The 16,426-nt window shown below is 38.8% G+C and overlaps 1 protein-coding gene across 2 annotated transcripts in view; it reads right to left on the reverse strand.

The window, feature by feature from the left end:
- Window positions 1-1,500: 1,500 nt before the first annotated feature.
- CDH6 (cadherin 6) overlaps window positions 1,501-16,426 on the reverse strand; it is a 105,966-nt gene continuing 91,040 nt past the window's right edge. For both annotated transcript variants that reach the window (XM_071453615.1, XM_071453624.1), the window contains exons 8-12: window positions 12,855-12,991; window positions 8,307-8,428; window positions 7,392-7,509; window positions 7,053-7,304; window positions 1,501-3,240 (exon numbers count right to left, since the gene is read on the reverse strand). In XM_071453615.1, coding sequence (XP_071309716.1) covers window positions 2,750-3,240; window positions 7,053-7,304; window positions 7,392-7,509; window positions 8,307-8,428; window positions 12,855-12,991 — 1,120 coding nt within the window. In that variant the 3' untranslated portion in view covers window positions 1,501-2,749. The remainder of the gene's footprint in view (window positions 3,241-7,052; window positions 7,305-7,391; window positions 7,510-8,306; window positions 8,429-12,854; window positions 12,992-16,426) is intronic.

Raw genomic sequence — 16,426 nt, forward strand, 5'->3', positions numbered from 1 at the left:
GAAGGGAGGGGACAGTTCACTGGCTCACTATGGGCATCCAGCTGGATTCTGAGCTTGGGGATATTTGCTGGAGGCAACCCCAGAGTGAAGGGAGAGAGAGCGATGTGTTAGGAAGCCCCTGGGCAGAGCCCCTGGAGGGATGTGCTGGCCCCACTGACACTGTGTGAGGGGAGCACCCCAAGGTGAGGGACCTGGGGCAGGTGGTGCTGAGCATCTGCTGCTCCTCCACATGTCTGAAATCCATAAGGTCTCTCCTGTCTGCCAGAGCCAGCTTTTGGACAGATTGCTTCCTAGAAGTTCCAATTTCAAGGAAGTCATGAAGAGCTAGGCTTGTAGCATCTTAAATTACTTAGGGGCCCTGAAGAGGACAAAATAAGGCTCTAGCCATGCCATTGCCATTATGATGGGTGCAGCAGCTCAGCACCTCACCAAGTGATGGAGTAGGGAACCATATTCTTTTGGACATAAACACTCTGAGAGGCTTTCACCAGGGAGGCCTAAGGCTCTGGACCCTTGGAAACTCTGGGCCCCTCTGCTCTGAAAGCATCCAATCTATAGTGCTGGGCATCTGCCAGCCATTATCTGCTGTGCCCTACACCTACAGGTGTGCAGTGCTCAATGAGTCCTTTCCTGCCCAGCCAGGGCCACAGCATGGCTGGCTCATCCTCTTCACTCTGAGCTGGTCCACAAAATCTAAAATTCTGGTATTGTGGTTGTAAAAGTCTTATACTTGGGACTCTTACTGCTCTCTTTAACTCACAAGGAATAATGAATTCCAGGGATTAATTTTTAATTGCCCTTAGTTTTCTGTTTATTAACATTTTTTCTCATCTCTCTTTATTTCTGAGGTAAATTGAAGCTGTTTAGTTTTCAAATTTATTCACTTAAAATTTGGGGGAGGAGGAAAATAGATGCATTCCTGCAATTCTGGTATTAAATATTGTTTCGTGAAATAAATTAGAATAGTTACACGAGGTATTTTAAAAATAGTAATTATTTCTTTCCTTGGCACAGTGCTATGGGCTGGGTCCCTACTTTGGGACACAGGGTGGCGTTTAACTCCTGGAATGGGATATGCCCATGGCAGACCCTTAGGGTTTTCTCCAGAGAGCCTCTCCTAGATGTCTGGGTTGGAAGAGCAGCCACTACATGTTTGAAAAACCAACTGAAATACTGTGTGGTGTGCAAGCTATAAAGAAAACTGTTTTGGCCCAAGATTATGGCAACATACCCCCCTCCACACCAGGACAAAAATAACAGCTTGGCAAACCAGATAAACACAGAGAAAACTGTGGTTACAATTTTACCTTCCATTGAAGTCTTTATCAACCCTTACTGAGTAGTTTATTTTAAAAAATGAGTTATAATTATAATTATAATTATAATTATAATTATAATTATAAACCTCCTTTTCAGGCCACTGGAATGACCATTATTTGTTTGTTCAGGGCTTGAGTCTAGAGAAAAAAAAAAGAAACAACTACCCAAAAGCATGAAAAGTTACTTCCTCTGGCAGAATGCTAGTGTTTTCAATTTCTAAAGCATTTTCCAAATGTCTTACATAGTTCTTGCAACATCCTGATGAGGTAGGCATTATTTCCCCATTTTACAGATAGCAAAACTGGGCAGAGAGTCAGTCAGGAATCCACCCCGGACATCCAGGCAGAGAAAGTCAGGCCAAAAAAAAAGCACTTTCCTCCTCTGCAGTTGCTCCTTCTGCCTCAGAGGGTTGCAGTCACCTCGAGGTCACTCCTCCCCACCTGCACATGAGAACAGGCAGGAGTAGCTGGGTATGAACATCCTGACTACAATGTCTCCAGGACAGCGGCCATCACTGAACTGATGTGCAGGTGGAGGCTGACTGAGGAAGTGCAAGCAAAAGCCCAGTTATGATCTGTTCCTTCCTCCAAGTCATGACCTAATCTGGAGCTGGATTGGATGACTTCCCTGTATCACAAAGCAAGCCTGGGTTAGAATGAGGAAACCATCTAAGAATTATATACTGGGGCTACTGACCACACACACGTGCACACACACACATCTCTCCAGCAATGCTAGGTCCAAAGAATATATACAGAGCAGTCAATGAACTATATATATGTGTGTGTTAGTATGATTCAGTGCAATGGGGAAATGGTGAGTTCTAGAGAAACACTCAGGTTTAAATGACCATTAAGCCTCTCTACCCTCCTCATGAGTAAAATGCGTGCTTGATGTTCTTTTCTCAGCTTACTCTACTTGTATAATAAACCTTCATTCCATCACCACTACTTTTGACTATAATACATAGGGTAAACTAGGGTACCTCATTACATTGGGATGTGCAATACACAATCGACAGAGCAGTCGTCTGAGCTGAATAGTCTGAATACAAGTAAAAAGCAAGTGAGCTTAAACAGTAATATACTCCACTTTACAATATAAGCAGAACAAGTAAAAATATTGCTCCCCATCTGATCCTTTTTTTTCCCCTCCACTACTGCTGTGCCTGTAAGATTGGCTTGGTAAACTGGATGCACTCAAAAAATAAGGATTTTGCCTCTTGGAAGCTCATAAAATGATACTAGAGAAAGTTTACTGATGGCTAACCCACACAGACTGCAGTCATTAGACAATTCAAATGGGTAGAATAGAGAACCCTTTCAAACAGCTGTGGAGAAACAGAAAGAAATAGCCACTTCACATATCCCAATGCTGTTTCTGGGAATGAGGAACAGAAAAAAGAGAAAAAAAACCCGAATACAACATATTAAGAGTCTTTGTCACTGTCCATTGAGCCATACATATCTGCCAGCTTTTTAAACCGAGGTCCCCAGTCACTGAGGTAATCGTAGTCCTGATCTCCGTCCGTAGTCACTGACTCCAAGGAGCTGAGGGACTCGGCCACAGAACCATTACCTTCGTACGCGTAGGTTGCTAATGAGTCATACGGGGGTGCTGTTGGATCTGTATCATTTTCCTTTAACCTTTGGTTAATGAAATCTCTGACATCCGTGTTATCTCGCGCCGCTGCAGTCCGCCGCGGCAGAAAAAGCGTTTCTGGCACAATGTCTCTGCGTAATTTATTATCATCTATGGCTTCGGGATTCCTCAGCGTGCCAATATCAAACGCCTGGGTGTCTTCCTCTCCGCCACCTTCATCGTTATAACTGACAATGTTGTCTCTGATGTCTTCTTTGGAAATTATCAAAGGCTCTTTTTTCCGCTGCCGTCTCAGTGCTGCAAACAGCACCACAGTAACTGCAAACAAAAACAACAGCGAAAGAGAAAGGGAAAGAAGGTTAATCCCCAAATCCATTAAAGCCCAGAAGAAATGCTGCGCCTCTGGTTGAGCTTGAAGTTTGAGAAGATGTTTTGAAAAACTGAAAATGTGCACATCAGATTTTCAAGCTGTGCTTGCTCTGCCTGTGAGTTCCTTGGGAGATGAAATGGCATGGATGCACAGAAGAAAGGAGATCTCAAGCCTGTAGGAAGCCAAGCAGAATGTCTTTTTGCTGGTAGTCACTTTGTTACCCAAAGCCAAATCCTAATTTTGTCACCTTGAGAACAGAACTAGTTTCATGACATCTGGGAAGGAGGAAACACTTTCTCCAGAATAAGTAGTGTCAGATGTTACTTATGTTGAACCCCTTGGACAATATACAACTTCTGCTATGGACAAGGATGGCATCTACTGATGTTAGCAAAGCAAAATTTCAAGATAAGTAAATCCATGCTCCTCTGGGAAAAAAGCTTGGAATATGGAACAGATTTTCAGCCAGCACAAAGTCTGAGTTTTATTAACTTCCCTGGAATGTTTTTACAGTGTACATCACCTTGAAAAGTATACAAATTAAAAAATGGACTGATGAGATATGATAAAAGTATTTTTTAATCTGACAAAGGCAGATTTCTAGAAGATATTTTATGCCCTTCATTTTAAAGTGTGTGTTTGCATACACATATTTTTCATTTATTTGGAGGGAAGGAATTCTTTCCATGATCCTGATGCAAATTTTAATGTTTTTATTCAATAATGATTTTCAGTAGTGATGGAGAAGTGGACACAGCGCGTGGAAAAGGGATATGGTCAACACTTTCCTGTAGAAGCTAGTTTCAGATTTCTTAGCTGGATTCTACATTAAAATGTAAAAGGCTGAATATTGACAAATGAACAGTAGCAAGGAGCAGGGATGTATTTCTGCTGTCAGTGTTGCTTTGGTAGTCTGAGGTCTGCAGTGCCCAGCATTTCAGCTCTGCTGTCCAAACTCCAAGGAAGGACACTTCTTGCTGTCTTTACAGTTTTTTCATAGCAAAGCAAAGCAGAAATGCCTAAACTCATTGATGTGAGTTGATAAGGTGGATCACAATGATCCTTCATGTCAGCTTTGCTTCTAAAATGGCGTGTGAGTCAAGCACAGTAACTGTTAAAGATTTTTTTTTCAGTCCTTTCCTCAGTTGTAACCTTTTAAGGCCAACATCAAGGACTAAGGGCGTCCCAAGCCCAAAACTTTATTCCATGGAACCTTAAAATTCTTAGTTTCCTTTGACAGACAAATTCTGGTGAGTTTTTTCTTTTGGTCAGGGAAGGTGGTTGTTTTTTGTTTCTTTTTGTTTGTTTATTTTGGTTGGATTTTTGGTGGTTTTTTTTGGTTTGGGTTTTTTGTTTGTTTTATGTGATTGCTTGGTTTTTTTAATAATGAGTTCCCCTGCAGGATTGCTTAGAGCAAAATACTGCCTGTAAGTGTGCCCAAGCATCTTGTAGATTGACTACAGAAGGTCACCAGAAATACAGGAAAAAGCCGGAAAATGCTGTATTTTACCACAGGAATACTGTGAATAAGGAAGAACATCTGCAAATATGAGTTGAAAGAAAATGGATGGTGAAGTTGAAGGATTAGGAGAGGTAGTTTAGATTGCATTTGGACCTCAGCCTAATGATGAGAATTTACTTATGGTGTCAGAGAAGGGTCCTAGTTTGAGTGATGCTTCTTCGTGCTGCTGTGCAAAAATGCAGTGAGAGATGATTGTCTTCCTCAAGAGCAAAAAGCCGTGGCACTGTGTAGAAGGACTGGTGAAAAGTGTGTATGAAAGAAGAGAGATATCTGGAGAACATTTTGGAAACTTGAAAAACCCAATGTCAGTTTGGAATGGGCTTCTGGAACAGTGACTGGTAGAATGGTCTGAGAAAGCACAGGAATGATAGATTTTACATCAAAGAGTTGCTGAAGTATCACATTACAAAAACAAGTGTTACAGAGAACATGCAAGGATGAGACTTTGATAAATACATCACATGTCTGATACGTGGATTTTACTGCTTTGTGCTGAACTTGCAGGGAAAAGACCCCATCATAAGCTACATGTTGAAATACATTGCCTTTATTTGCATGTCTGTGTTCAGCAGTATCTGAAACCTCCTGATAAGATGATAAACTTACTCAAATTGCATATGAACCTAGCAATTTACAGGCCCTTTTTGTTGCTGCTAAACTTTGAGTTGTGGTTCAGGTCTGCCCAGAGTATTGTTTTTCACTCAGTAGTGGTTGCACATTCAAACCCTGCAACCAACCTGAAAATAGAAAATTATATAGCTGAGTTAATTGAAAATCTGCTTATGGTGCATGGTGGCATGAGCAGTAATTGACATAAAGTGCTGCTTAGCACACAGAATCAATTATTTTCGATTGACATAAAACAGGAAATCGTTTAATGTCAGATTGATATTAATGAGCACAGTTGTACTAACGAGTGCAAGACTACCTGCAGCATTACATTACTTTTTCTGGTAAGGAACTTAATACAAAGTGAGCTTAGCCCTTAGGGGCAATGATACCATGTTTTGAAAAATGAATTTAATGGTGAATTAAAGATCAGATTGTTATTGTGGGAATCTTTTCTGAAAATGGGATGGAGCTTATTTGAGCAAGCCACGACTACATTGTTAGAGTCTGAGAACCACAACCTCATCTTAGACTTATTACTGGAGAAGGAAATTTTGTTAAAAGAAAAGATCAGGATAACTCTGCAGTGGTGAGAAGCATGTCCAAGGAAGATATGAGTATGGTAAAAAGAAGTAGAATCATAAAGGAAACATTTTGTCCCCTGCATGACCCTACTGCTGTAAAATTGGTCTGACTCCCTCCTTTTCTCCTAAGATCCTAATGAAATCTCCCAGAGAACAGCCTATGTTGTATTGTACAGTTGTCCCCAGATGAACAGGTACAGATAATGGCCGAGTGACCAACTACCACTGTTTGCAGTACAAGAGGGGTGGAACCTGACAGGTATGTGAGAGATGTTGCAAACTGTCCTTATATATCTATATCACCTATATCTGTATCTATATCTATATCTATCTATATCTATATATCTATATCTATATTTATATTTATATTTATTTTAATTTTTAGATTTCTATTTAAAGTTGACCACCTGTAAGTGCCATAGCCAGAGTCCTCTGCACATCCTCCACACTCAGGGTCCAACCTCTTACTAATGGTGGCTGAAATGGAGGACCCCGCAGCCCTTGAGAGAGTCCCTCAGTATCATTCAGCATCCTTTTCCAACAGAGAAAAAGCACTGAGACTTTTTTCTCCTCAGTTTAGAAATGGAAAGTTAATTCTTCTAAACTAAGTTATCTGCCCTCTTTCTATGGGCATCAGAAAGGGATGGACACCTGCAGAGGGTTGTGAGTAATGTGTCTGGTCCTCCTCAGATACCAATAAAGGATGGGATGGGATGGGATGGGATGGGATGGGATGGGATGGGATGGGATGGGATGGGATGGGATGGGATAGATGTCTCTCTACAGGTGTCTCTTTCCATTGAACAGAGTGTAGAGCCCAGCTGTCTCCTCTCCCTCATATATCGCTAACTTTCAGATACCTAAAGTTAGATTGGTTGTGCCCTATGCACCCCATCTGTAGCAGCCCTCAAAAGAAGAAATACAGTAACATACGTACAGGATAAGACAATGATATCTTTACTTTTCCTTTGTCCTAGTCTTGGAATAATCATTACAGCAGTGCAAAATGACTATGAAAGGAACAAAATGTCCCTGAGTTACTTACCAAGTAATATAATGATGCAGAGAAGAATGGCAATGAGAGCGCCAGTGCTAAGACCAGTAGGATGAATCAAGGCTTCTGCATTACAGGACAGCATCTTCCCTCGATGGTCACAAGCACACACTCGAATGGTCACTGTTTCAGTGCTGCTCTGGATGGGGTAATCATTGTCTGATATTACCACTGGCAGGAAGTAGGTACTTGTTTCATGCCGGTTATATCTGGTTTTTCGAGTGAAAATCCCTGCTGTGTTGTCTGGAAACACAAAGCATGCATTAAATCTTTATCTGAAGACTGAAAGCAAGGATAAGATAATAAAGAAAAGTCTTCCTAGAAATTCACCTCTGTTGTCCTGTAGTGTAAAGTTTGAGCTGCTGGCTGCCTCGGGAGCTAAGGAGAATGAAAACTGATGTCCATTGTAAGAGTCATCTTTATCAACAGCACTTAATGTTTGTATCAGCTGAAACAATAAGAACAAAATTATCTCCTAAGTCAGTGAACTTTATATTTATTTATATACTCTAAAAAAACTGTAAAAGCAATCTTTTGTATTAATTTTTTATTCTGCTTCAAGGCAGGTGATGTTGCTATGGTGAGCTCAAGAAAAGTCATCCACATGCTGCTGATGCTGTTTGGGGTCACCATACTATTATATCCTATGCCATCAGGGAGTGACATAATGATTTTGAAAGCTGGCAGGAAAATCATGTTGATTTCACCAGAAGGCTTGGGTTAATGCCACTGCAGATGGGTAGGAAATCTTTGCATGTGACAAGGAATAGAGATGAAAGGTGAGACAGTCCAAGCTGAATTTATGTTTATCTACCCAAATGTCATGTCACAGAAATAGTTTGGCTGAATTTTCCAAATCATCTGCAACTTTGAGCTGCTTCACAATAGGAGTGGTAGACGAGAGCTATCTAACAGGATATACTTGTATCACAGACAGAACCTGTAACATTTACAGACATGAAATTGTTTTTGAAGGAGACAGTGGAGGTGCCTAGATAAAGCAAAGGATGAAAGAATGAAAATAAATCAGGGGCAACAAGGTGCAGTACAGGAAATAACATTCAAAAACATGCCATCATGTCAGCTGGAAGAATACTGAGTGAAATCAGATAATGTGCAGTCACTGTTTAATTTTGCAATTAAGTTTGATGCAATGCAAAGTACACCGCTTGATGAGGTAATGCAAGAGTAGCAGCAAAACTCATTTAATATGGAATATTTTCTGAGTACGAGCAGGCAACACACCTGTTCTGCCTTTGCGTTTTCGCAGACGAAAGTCTCGTAAAACATGGCAAACTCTGGAGCGTTGTCATTTACATCCAAGACCTTAATGAACACAGGGACACGGCTGCTTTGTTTGGGGTTGTCTGAAATGACAAAACCAGAATGGAGATTTTATTTAGCCCAGTTACTGACTCAGTGCAGTGGAAGAAAAGGACAGACTTGGGGGTTCAATTCTTCTCACTCAGAGCACTTCACTTACATTCTGTTGATTTCTGGTGTGTTATGGGATGAATGTAGTATCATTACTCTAATTCTGTGTAAATACAGAGTTATGATGGAGTAGGAGTCCAGGATTTATAAATTCCTTTGATTGTTCCAAGTGTGATTATGAATGTATGTGTGATATATGTAAATATAATACTGGAACTAAATTAAATCTATTTATTAGCCTGACTGATACTGTTTGGTGGCAGTGAAGTATTTAGAACATATTCCCTTCCTTAGCTCTCTAACAGAAAAAGTCATGAGGATGAGATTGAGTGGGTTTTTAATTCTCCACTTGTTAAATATGGTACTCTGTGCCCTACAAATCTTGTGGCACAGTTCCTTAAGCTACCATGATTATCATTATTTTATAGAAATAATATAATAACTGCAGCTGTGATCACAGATGCTTTCTAACCTGTTGTGAATTGTTTTGTCTGATGTTCTAGAGTAAATACTGAAGTGGATCAGCTGAAAAACATAAACTCTATACAGAACCTGCAGACCTCCCGCTATGTAAACAATCTTTTTTTAACCTATAAGGACTGCATAGTGCCAAGAGATTGAAATTGACAAAGATATTCCTGAGCACAGAATATTAGTGAAAATACTGTCATCTTTCTGGATAAAAATAAAAACACCAAATAAAGCACACCATACTGTATAGACCATTCCTTTTCCTGATGGGAGAAGACACGCTTAAGTCAAAATGATACAGAGAATAAGGAATAAAAGCAGCGACAGTAACCTTGCCCAGGGCCATGCATGGTGAAATAGGCAAGATTCTGAGGCAAAAAGTCACACCATAACAACCACTGACTCCTGAAATGTACAAGATCTGGTCCCAAAGAAATTTGTCATCCCTAATTGAAAGAAATCCAAGAGACACTGCCATTGATCTGTCTCCTTTGTGCTGCATATCACACAATATCCACCTAGGATTATGTGGGTATGGGAATGTGAGAGAGAGAAATATGAGGAAAAGAGTGTGATTGAGATAATTTATTTTAAAATAAGTACCTTCCCCTCTCCTACATGAGGGTTCATACTGAATTTCCTATGTTGATCTCCTACCCACGTTAATATGGTTTATCAATGCATTTAAACCTATCATTCAAATGAAAAAATAGTGCAATAAAATATAGCAGATCTAAGACTCTATATTCTTCTACAAGCATTCATTATGGTAGCTTGCTGGTTTTATTATTATATTTATTCATTATAGCAACTTCTATTTATTCATTATAGTAGCTTGTTGACTTTAATAAAAGTCCTATTAATGTGTTTATCATCCTTTCACAAATGTGAAAATGCTTGCTCCAAAATTGGCATTGCTTATTTGTATTACGGAGCTCAGTCATTTGGACAAAATATTGTGCTTTAAGGCTCCACAGTCCCATTGAAGTTTATATGATTCCATTAGGCATAAACCTCTTTCTAATATCAGCCATTGGGCTAAATTCATTCGATGTATAAAATAACAGTTTATGTATAATATGGAGTGAGCTGAATTCTTTGCTAAAATACATCAATAAAAGAGTTGAATTTTTATAACAGGCAGAAATCAAAGGCATTCATTTGAGGTCACAGGACTATTGGCAAGACTATTTTGTAGGGCACACTTTGCAAACAAATACATTCAAGTATATTGACAAACATGTTTCTTTTCCTCTAAAGATGGAGAATTGTCTTGTTTCCTGCTTTTTAAACCTAAACATACGTATTTTCATTTTACTTCTAGGTGTTTAAGGTTCTCACAATTTAAAATCATACTGTAATAAACAGAATCTTGATATAAACTCTAGGCTCCAAGAACATATTCCTCTTCTCTGATTTAATGGAAATCTATATACATCTTCAAGTCTTTGTTTTTTTGGATATTTTGTGTCATCATCTTTCAAATTATTTGTGCAAATTAATTCATGTCGGTTCATTTGTTAGCATTATCCCTTAATTACTGCTGGGCTCTATATCTCCACAGACTCTACAAGCTGCTTAAATCTATTTCTTTGCATAGGGATATGCTTTCTGCTGAGCCAGCAATAAAACTTTTACGGAGGTGATTTTTTTTCAGAATACAGCCTCATAGTCCTGACAATGTTTGACTTAGCCATAAGTGTTAAGCAGCAAATATTTAAAAACACTCTGGGAATTGTCTTTGGTAAATCAGCTGTAATTCTGCAGCTGTGGCTCACGAGCCCTGTGTCCCCTGTTTTAATGCCAGTTTGCTGTCTGGCTGTGGCAGATGTACTGACCTGGGATTTCACCAACTGCTTATGTGCAGCAGTCACAGCATGATTGATTCTCTGGGCTGCTGAGCAACTGCAGCTCATACTGGTGAAAAAGGAGAGCATTTAAAACTGGAGCAATCTACACTTACTGACAATTCTAGACAAAGGCAAAACAACTTCTGTATTTTTTTTTAACTGTAAAATCAAATCAAGAGCACTCATCACAGAAAGGTGTTTCTCTTTATGACTTTATAATTATTTTTTTCATATATCAAAGGGAGCACCCACCCATTTGAAGGCATATCCTGCCTGTAACCTGACTAGATATTTTTTAGATTACTTCAGTGAAATATAGTTGGAGCTTGATGAGATAATGTCACTGAGAGTAACAAGTGATTCTATGGAATTTAGTGGAATGGGACTTTAAGTAGCCTTGCTAGAAATTTCTGGGCTTGCCAGGAACAATAAGCAGTGGTGCTTTCCAGTCTAAGTCTCTTGAGACTAAAATTAGTGAAGTGTCCTGGATCATAAAAGTACATTTCAACAAAAAAAAAAAAAAAAAAAAAAAAAAAAAAAAAAAAAAAAAAAAAGGTTTGGGGCAGCCTGAAAGGATTCAGACTAAAGAGGAATGGTAATTAAGACAGAAGCCTGTGTCAGACACAAGAGGTTAAGCTGAGAAGGTTTGGTGCAGTAGAAGGTCTGTGCTTAGGGGAGGAAGCAAGAAACCAAATGAGTACTTCCTATACAATGCCAAGCTGGTTTTTGGACAGTTTTCTATACTGCATGTTATTTCAGCCAGCTGGGGTCAATGCAAGTGTTCTTGCTATTGTCAATGCTAAATATTCTCGCTATTCTTTCCTTTTTAGGCATGTATTTTTCCCTTCTGCTCTACCCAGGAGCTGCCTATAGTGTACAAATTTTGACCCTAGAACCCACCTTCAAGAACTTAACAGAAACACAGCCACATGACTAACATTCAGTGTTTGGTGTGCTGAAATCCCATACCTAGCATTAGAAAATGCAAACTTTCATGAGAGGGAGAAAATTATTAATGTCCTGTCATTCCTATAGGCTCATACCCACTACCTCTTCATATAACCCCATTTGCTTGCCTCAATAACATCATTTTATATTGGTTTTCAGTTTTAAAGAAGACTTACACAATGAAGAAAGTTGAGTCAAGTAATTTCGAGCTTTTTATACTCATCTCACTGTTAAGCAGGTAATTGAGCCATACACACATACAAAAAAGAAAGTAGAGCTTATATCGTCTCAGAAAAATCAAAAGCTTTTTAGCCTCTGGGTTGCAGAGAGGCATTGTAACAGTCACAGAACTGGTGTTTATATTAAACTTATCTACCATTCCACCATAAACATAGGCACTGTGACTCTGCAAAAGCAAATGGAATTGCATTTCCTGATATTCGAGCATGTGATGTACTTATAGATAATGAATTAAAACAAAGTGGATTGTTTATTAAGGCCATCTCGAACATATGTCTTTATCTTAGACCCCTGGCATTTCGACTTCTAAAATCAGCATGTCTAGTGTTATCACAAGATCAATACTTTGGAACAATCCTAAACTAAGTGACAGACTGATTTGTAGCTGCAGCTTGTAATTTCAAAAGATTTGCACAAAGTAAAAAATGGAGATTCGTAAAAGGACTTAGATCCGAGCACCCAGCTCAACCAAGCCACTTTAGGCTTATTTGAAAACATCCAGCCTGAATGAGACTGAATTCAGCCAAGGAATGCACTTTGGCTTTAAATCACCTGTCTTGCTGCATACCAGTTTCAGAATTCAATGACCACGTTCAAAATGTAAAGTGGCTATAATGATCAGAGAACACAGAACTGCCACCTTTTCTCCCTGCTCCGTTACCTCTTCATGAACTGTGTCCCTAATAAACACAAAACTGCAGACGACCTCTTGCAGAGTTACTGCTTCTTCATTAGTATTGAGTGGGCTATCCATAAACCTGACATGTGCCCAGCTGCGCTTTCCACACACTCAGCTAGAAGGCTAAATTCATTACAGCAGGGACAGGAGTCATATTTAGCTTTAACTTACTGATCTCTGCTGCTATTACTGTAATGTTGTGCCACAGCAGTGTTTCCCGGTCAAGGGGTTTGGAAGTGAATATCGAACCATTTCCTGAATTGATGTTGAATACTCTGTCCATATCAGTGTGACGATCTACAGAGTACCTGCAAATACAGAGACAGGGGTTAGAGGAATGCTTTCCTTTTAATTTCTATGTTCTAAAACCCTTTTCTAAGACTAGACATCAAACAGCTAGTAAATGGGGTTTCCTTTTGTTTTCAGCACAGGCTTCAGAGTCTTTATGTATTCACACAAAGAGCTAGTTCTGAGCTACTGGATAATGACACATTGGAGGTTTGATTTAGAAGGTGGAGTATTGTCACTGAATAAATGAATTGCTGTGGAATTTACATACCTCTGAGAATCATCAAAGCTTTGTTTTTAGTGAAAAATGTGAAGTCTGTGCCCTGAAAGATACGAAGTTTATTTTAAGGCTGAGTTGGCTTTTCCTTTATAAAACCTTCTTTTTATGGATTGATATCTCAACTGTTCCAAATAATTTCTGATACAAAATGTGACAGCTGGAGCGCATTTGTACTTTTCACTTTTCAGCATTTAAAAAGGTTGCCCTCCCAAACCAAGTCAGCACAGAACAGAGATTCATTATTCCACATATCACAAAATGATTTGTTGTAACTCATTAAAACTAACATTCTCATCCCTGCTTGATGGTATCTATATGTGAAAAGGAATGCTAACAAGCTCTGGATGAGCTCAGAGTCTAAATACAGATTCAAATTTTCGATCTGATCTTTTGCTTTTTCAGCTGAACTAAATCCAAGTTTAAAAGTAGAACTCTCCAATTCCCGGGAGAGAGCACTTCCACCTTGATCCAAATGCTGTGACTTGGTTTCATCTCTCCTGAAGGGAAAATTCTTGCATAAATTATGGAGGGTTTTGACAGAAATATGCCTGTGATGTTGCCAAAGCAAGAATGCAATTGCATTATTCTGCTCCTGTTTGCAGCCCAACTGTGTGCTCATGTACAATGCAGGACAGATCCTTTGGAAGCCCAGTCTGTTCCCTTGGTCTCCTTGCACGCCACATCGATGGAGACAAGGCAGCTACTGCTGTCCCTCGTGTCCACACAAGGGTGAAGACAACAGCTGAGCTGGTAAGCAGTCAGATGAAAACTGGGCCAGCGAATGGCATTGACACCACAGAATTCAGGGGAATGCAGAGGCTGGAGAAGAATTTTTCTCCCCTGCTCTGCCCTAGAAGCAGCTGCAAGACACGTCCTCCATTCTGCACAGATTTCCTACAGAGTGCCTGTGCAGTGTCTCTTAAATTCTGAGAAACATCTTGCATGAAAGAAGGACTAGAAGAAAATAGCTGAAATGTGATTATGCCAAAATTTTAAAATTCACTAACTTGTTAATTATCTTGTAACTTTATTCTTTGTAAATAAAATGTGGGATATAATGCCTACAGCAAATTAGACTTATTAGGTCTTATTCCAAAATAAGAATTTAAGTGAAGCCTACCTTTCTAAACAAAACAATGGCAAATATTACTTATTTGCACTAAACTGCTTTTCTTTTTCCATGGTGATTCTTAGGGAACACCCAAATGACATTCAAAGGTACTAGTACAAAAAACTAACATATTTTGGCAGGACTTGCATGGGCACACTTTGCTAATTATTCGGGAGTTCAGATTTAGTTTTCATTCATTGCTGTCACTTCACTGACAGCTAACTGCAATTTTGGCTGCAGGAAGTCAGCTGTGGTGTCACTAACTTAGTTCTTTTATGTAGCACTGTGACGTTACCATCAGCTTGAAAAGTGCTGCTTTGTCTAAATCTAAACAGCATGTGTGAAATTGTTGACTTGGCTGAAATATGTAATGCGAATGAGTTTGTACAAACTGGTCTGACTCTTTTATATTTTGACTAAGTATTTGATATGGTAAACATTTCATTTTAACTTTCATTCATTCGGGCTTTTATATAATATTATGTTGGTATCTTCTGAATTCAATTATTTTCAGATATTCTGTAGCTCATTTCCACACCTTTCAGCTGAAATACTTTGGTATTTCCATTTTGCAGTTAAATCTAGATTCTGTATTCTTCTTTGAAATGAAATATCAGGATTTTCCACAGTTTAGCTGTTCCAGCTAACTGTAATACTATGTTTCAAACTCTTATTCAGCAAGACATTTAAATAAGCAACTAGCTTTAGGCATGAGCTGTCTGTTCATTGGGAGTTTTTGCTTCAATTTTACTCTCACTCCAGCTTCATATTTTGAATGCACTTAAAATATCTTACTATCTTAGCACATTTTAATGCCTTGGTATATTGCAATCACTATCTTCGAAAGATTTCCCAAATTCAGTCTGTGGTACAGGATCTGGAAGAAAAAAAGAGGTTCTGGACTTTTTCTAAGATTATCAGAGCTGTAACATTGAGGGCTTCTTCTTCATCAAGATATTAAGGATTTTAAAGTACAAGTATTTGTAAAGCCATAGGTATATTCAGTCATTTGTAAAGTGGAAACTCAAACTCATAAAAAAAAAAACCCAGCAGAGACAGTTTCTTAATGTAATGTTAATTTTATTTCTTCATATCCCAAAGAAAATACATACAAGGTCAGTGCATTTAAAGTATATTCCAATTATACCATTAAATCTGCTCTAGAAGGATGATATTAATAAGCTAGACTGTCACTTCTGTTTCTCAGTTTGCATAATCCAGTCTCTTTTGATCAAGGATTTTTAATTATCTTGAGTTGGTGCTGATTCTGACTTCTGGATCACAACCTAGTAAGAATTAAGTAGACAACATCAAACTAATTTTTACATTTATTTAATGAAATTACGGGTGTGTATTTGTCAGACTTCAGGACTTCATCTCTTTCAAGCTCTGAGGAATTGACAAGCTAGGAAGTTAAAAAGTATCTTTGAAGACTCCAGTCTCTCCTTGCACGCAACAGGAAGAAGGGAAGGGTAAAAGAGAGAATCTAACACATGCAAATATGTTGTCAGTAAAATACACAAACAAAATTTAGCCTTACATTTGTTTGCAGATCATTCTCATCTGGGGTACTTTAGTAAATCAAATCACAGCGGGAAGACAGTTCCAGTGACTGATGAACTTCATTATGCCTCTGAGGAGTTACTATAGCAAAAAAACTCAGCTAGCAATTTAAAAAGATCTGATGTACAATACAGCAGTGCCAGTTTCAGCATTGTTTTTTTTTAAATCAGTATGCAGAGGTTCATATTATTTATGTGTAGATCAAACACAAGTAGAATGCAAAACTTTTTTTTTATAACACCTCTGGACTGTAGAGTGCTACTCAGGAGCATCTTAATGTTACTATACTTGGACATATATTCAAACATGTACTGGTGCATTTTTGTATTTTCTCAATGTCATATCAGAGCAAAACTTACTTAGAAGACTTAGCCTGATGCAATTTAGCTCTGGCAATACACAGGTCACAAATGGTTCTGCAGCCTTACAACCAGGGAAGATATCCACTTCATATTTTGCTATCGCTTCATTGTCTTCTGATGCTCAGCAGCTTGCTGTCTA

This window comes from Agelaius tricolor, unplaced genomic scaffold (genome assembly GCF_023055355.1).
Source record: "Agelaius tricolor isolate 1412-34295 unplaced genomic scaffold, bAgeTri1.0.p SCAF_2, whole genome shotgun sequence".
NCBI classification, from domain to species: Eukaryota; Metazoa; Chordata; class Aves; order Passeriformes; family Icteridae; genus Agelaius; species Agelaius tricolor.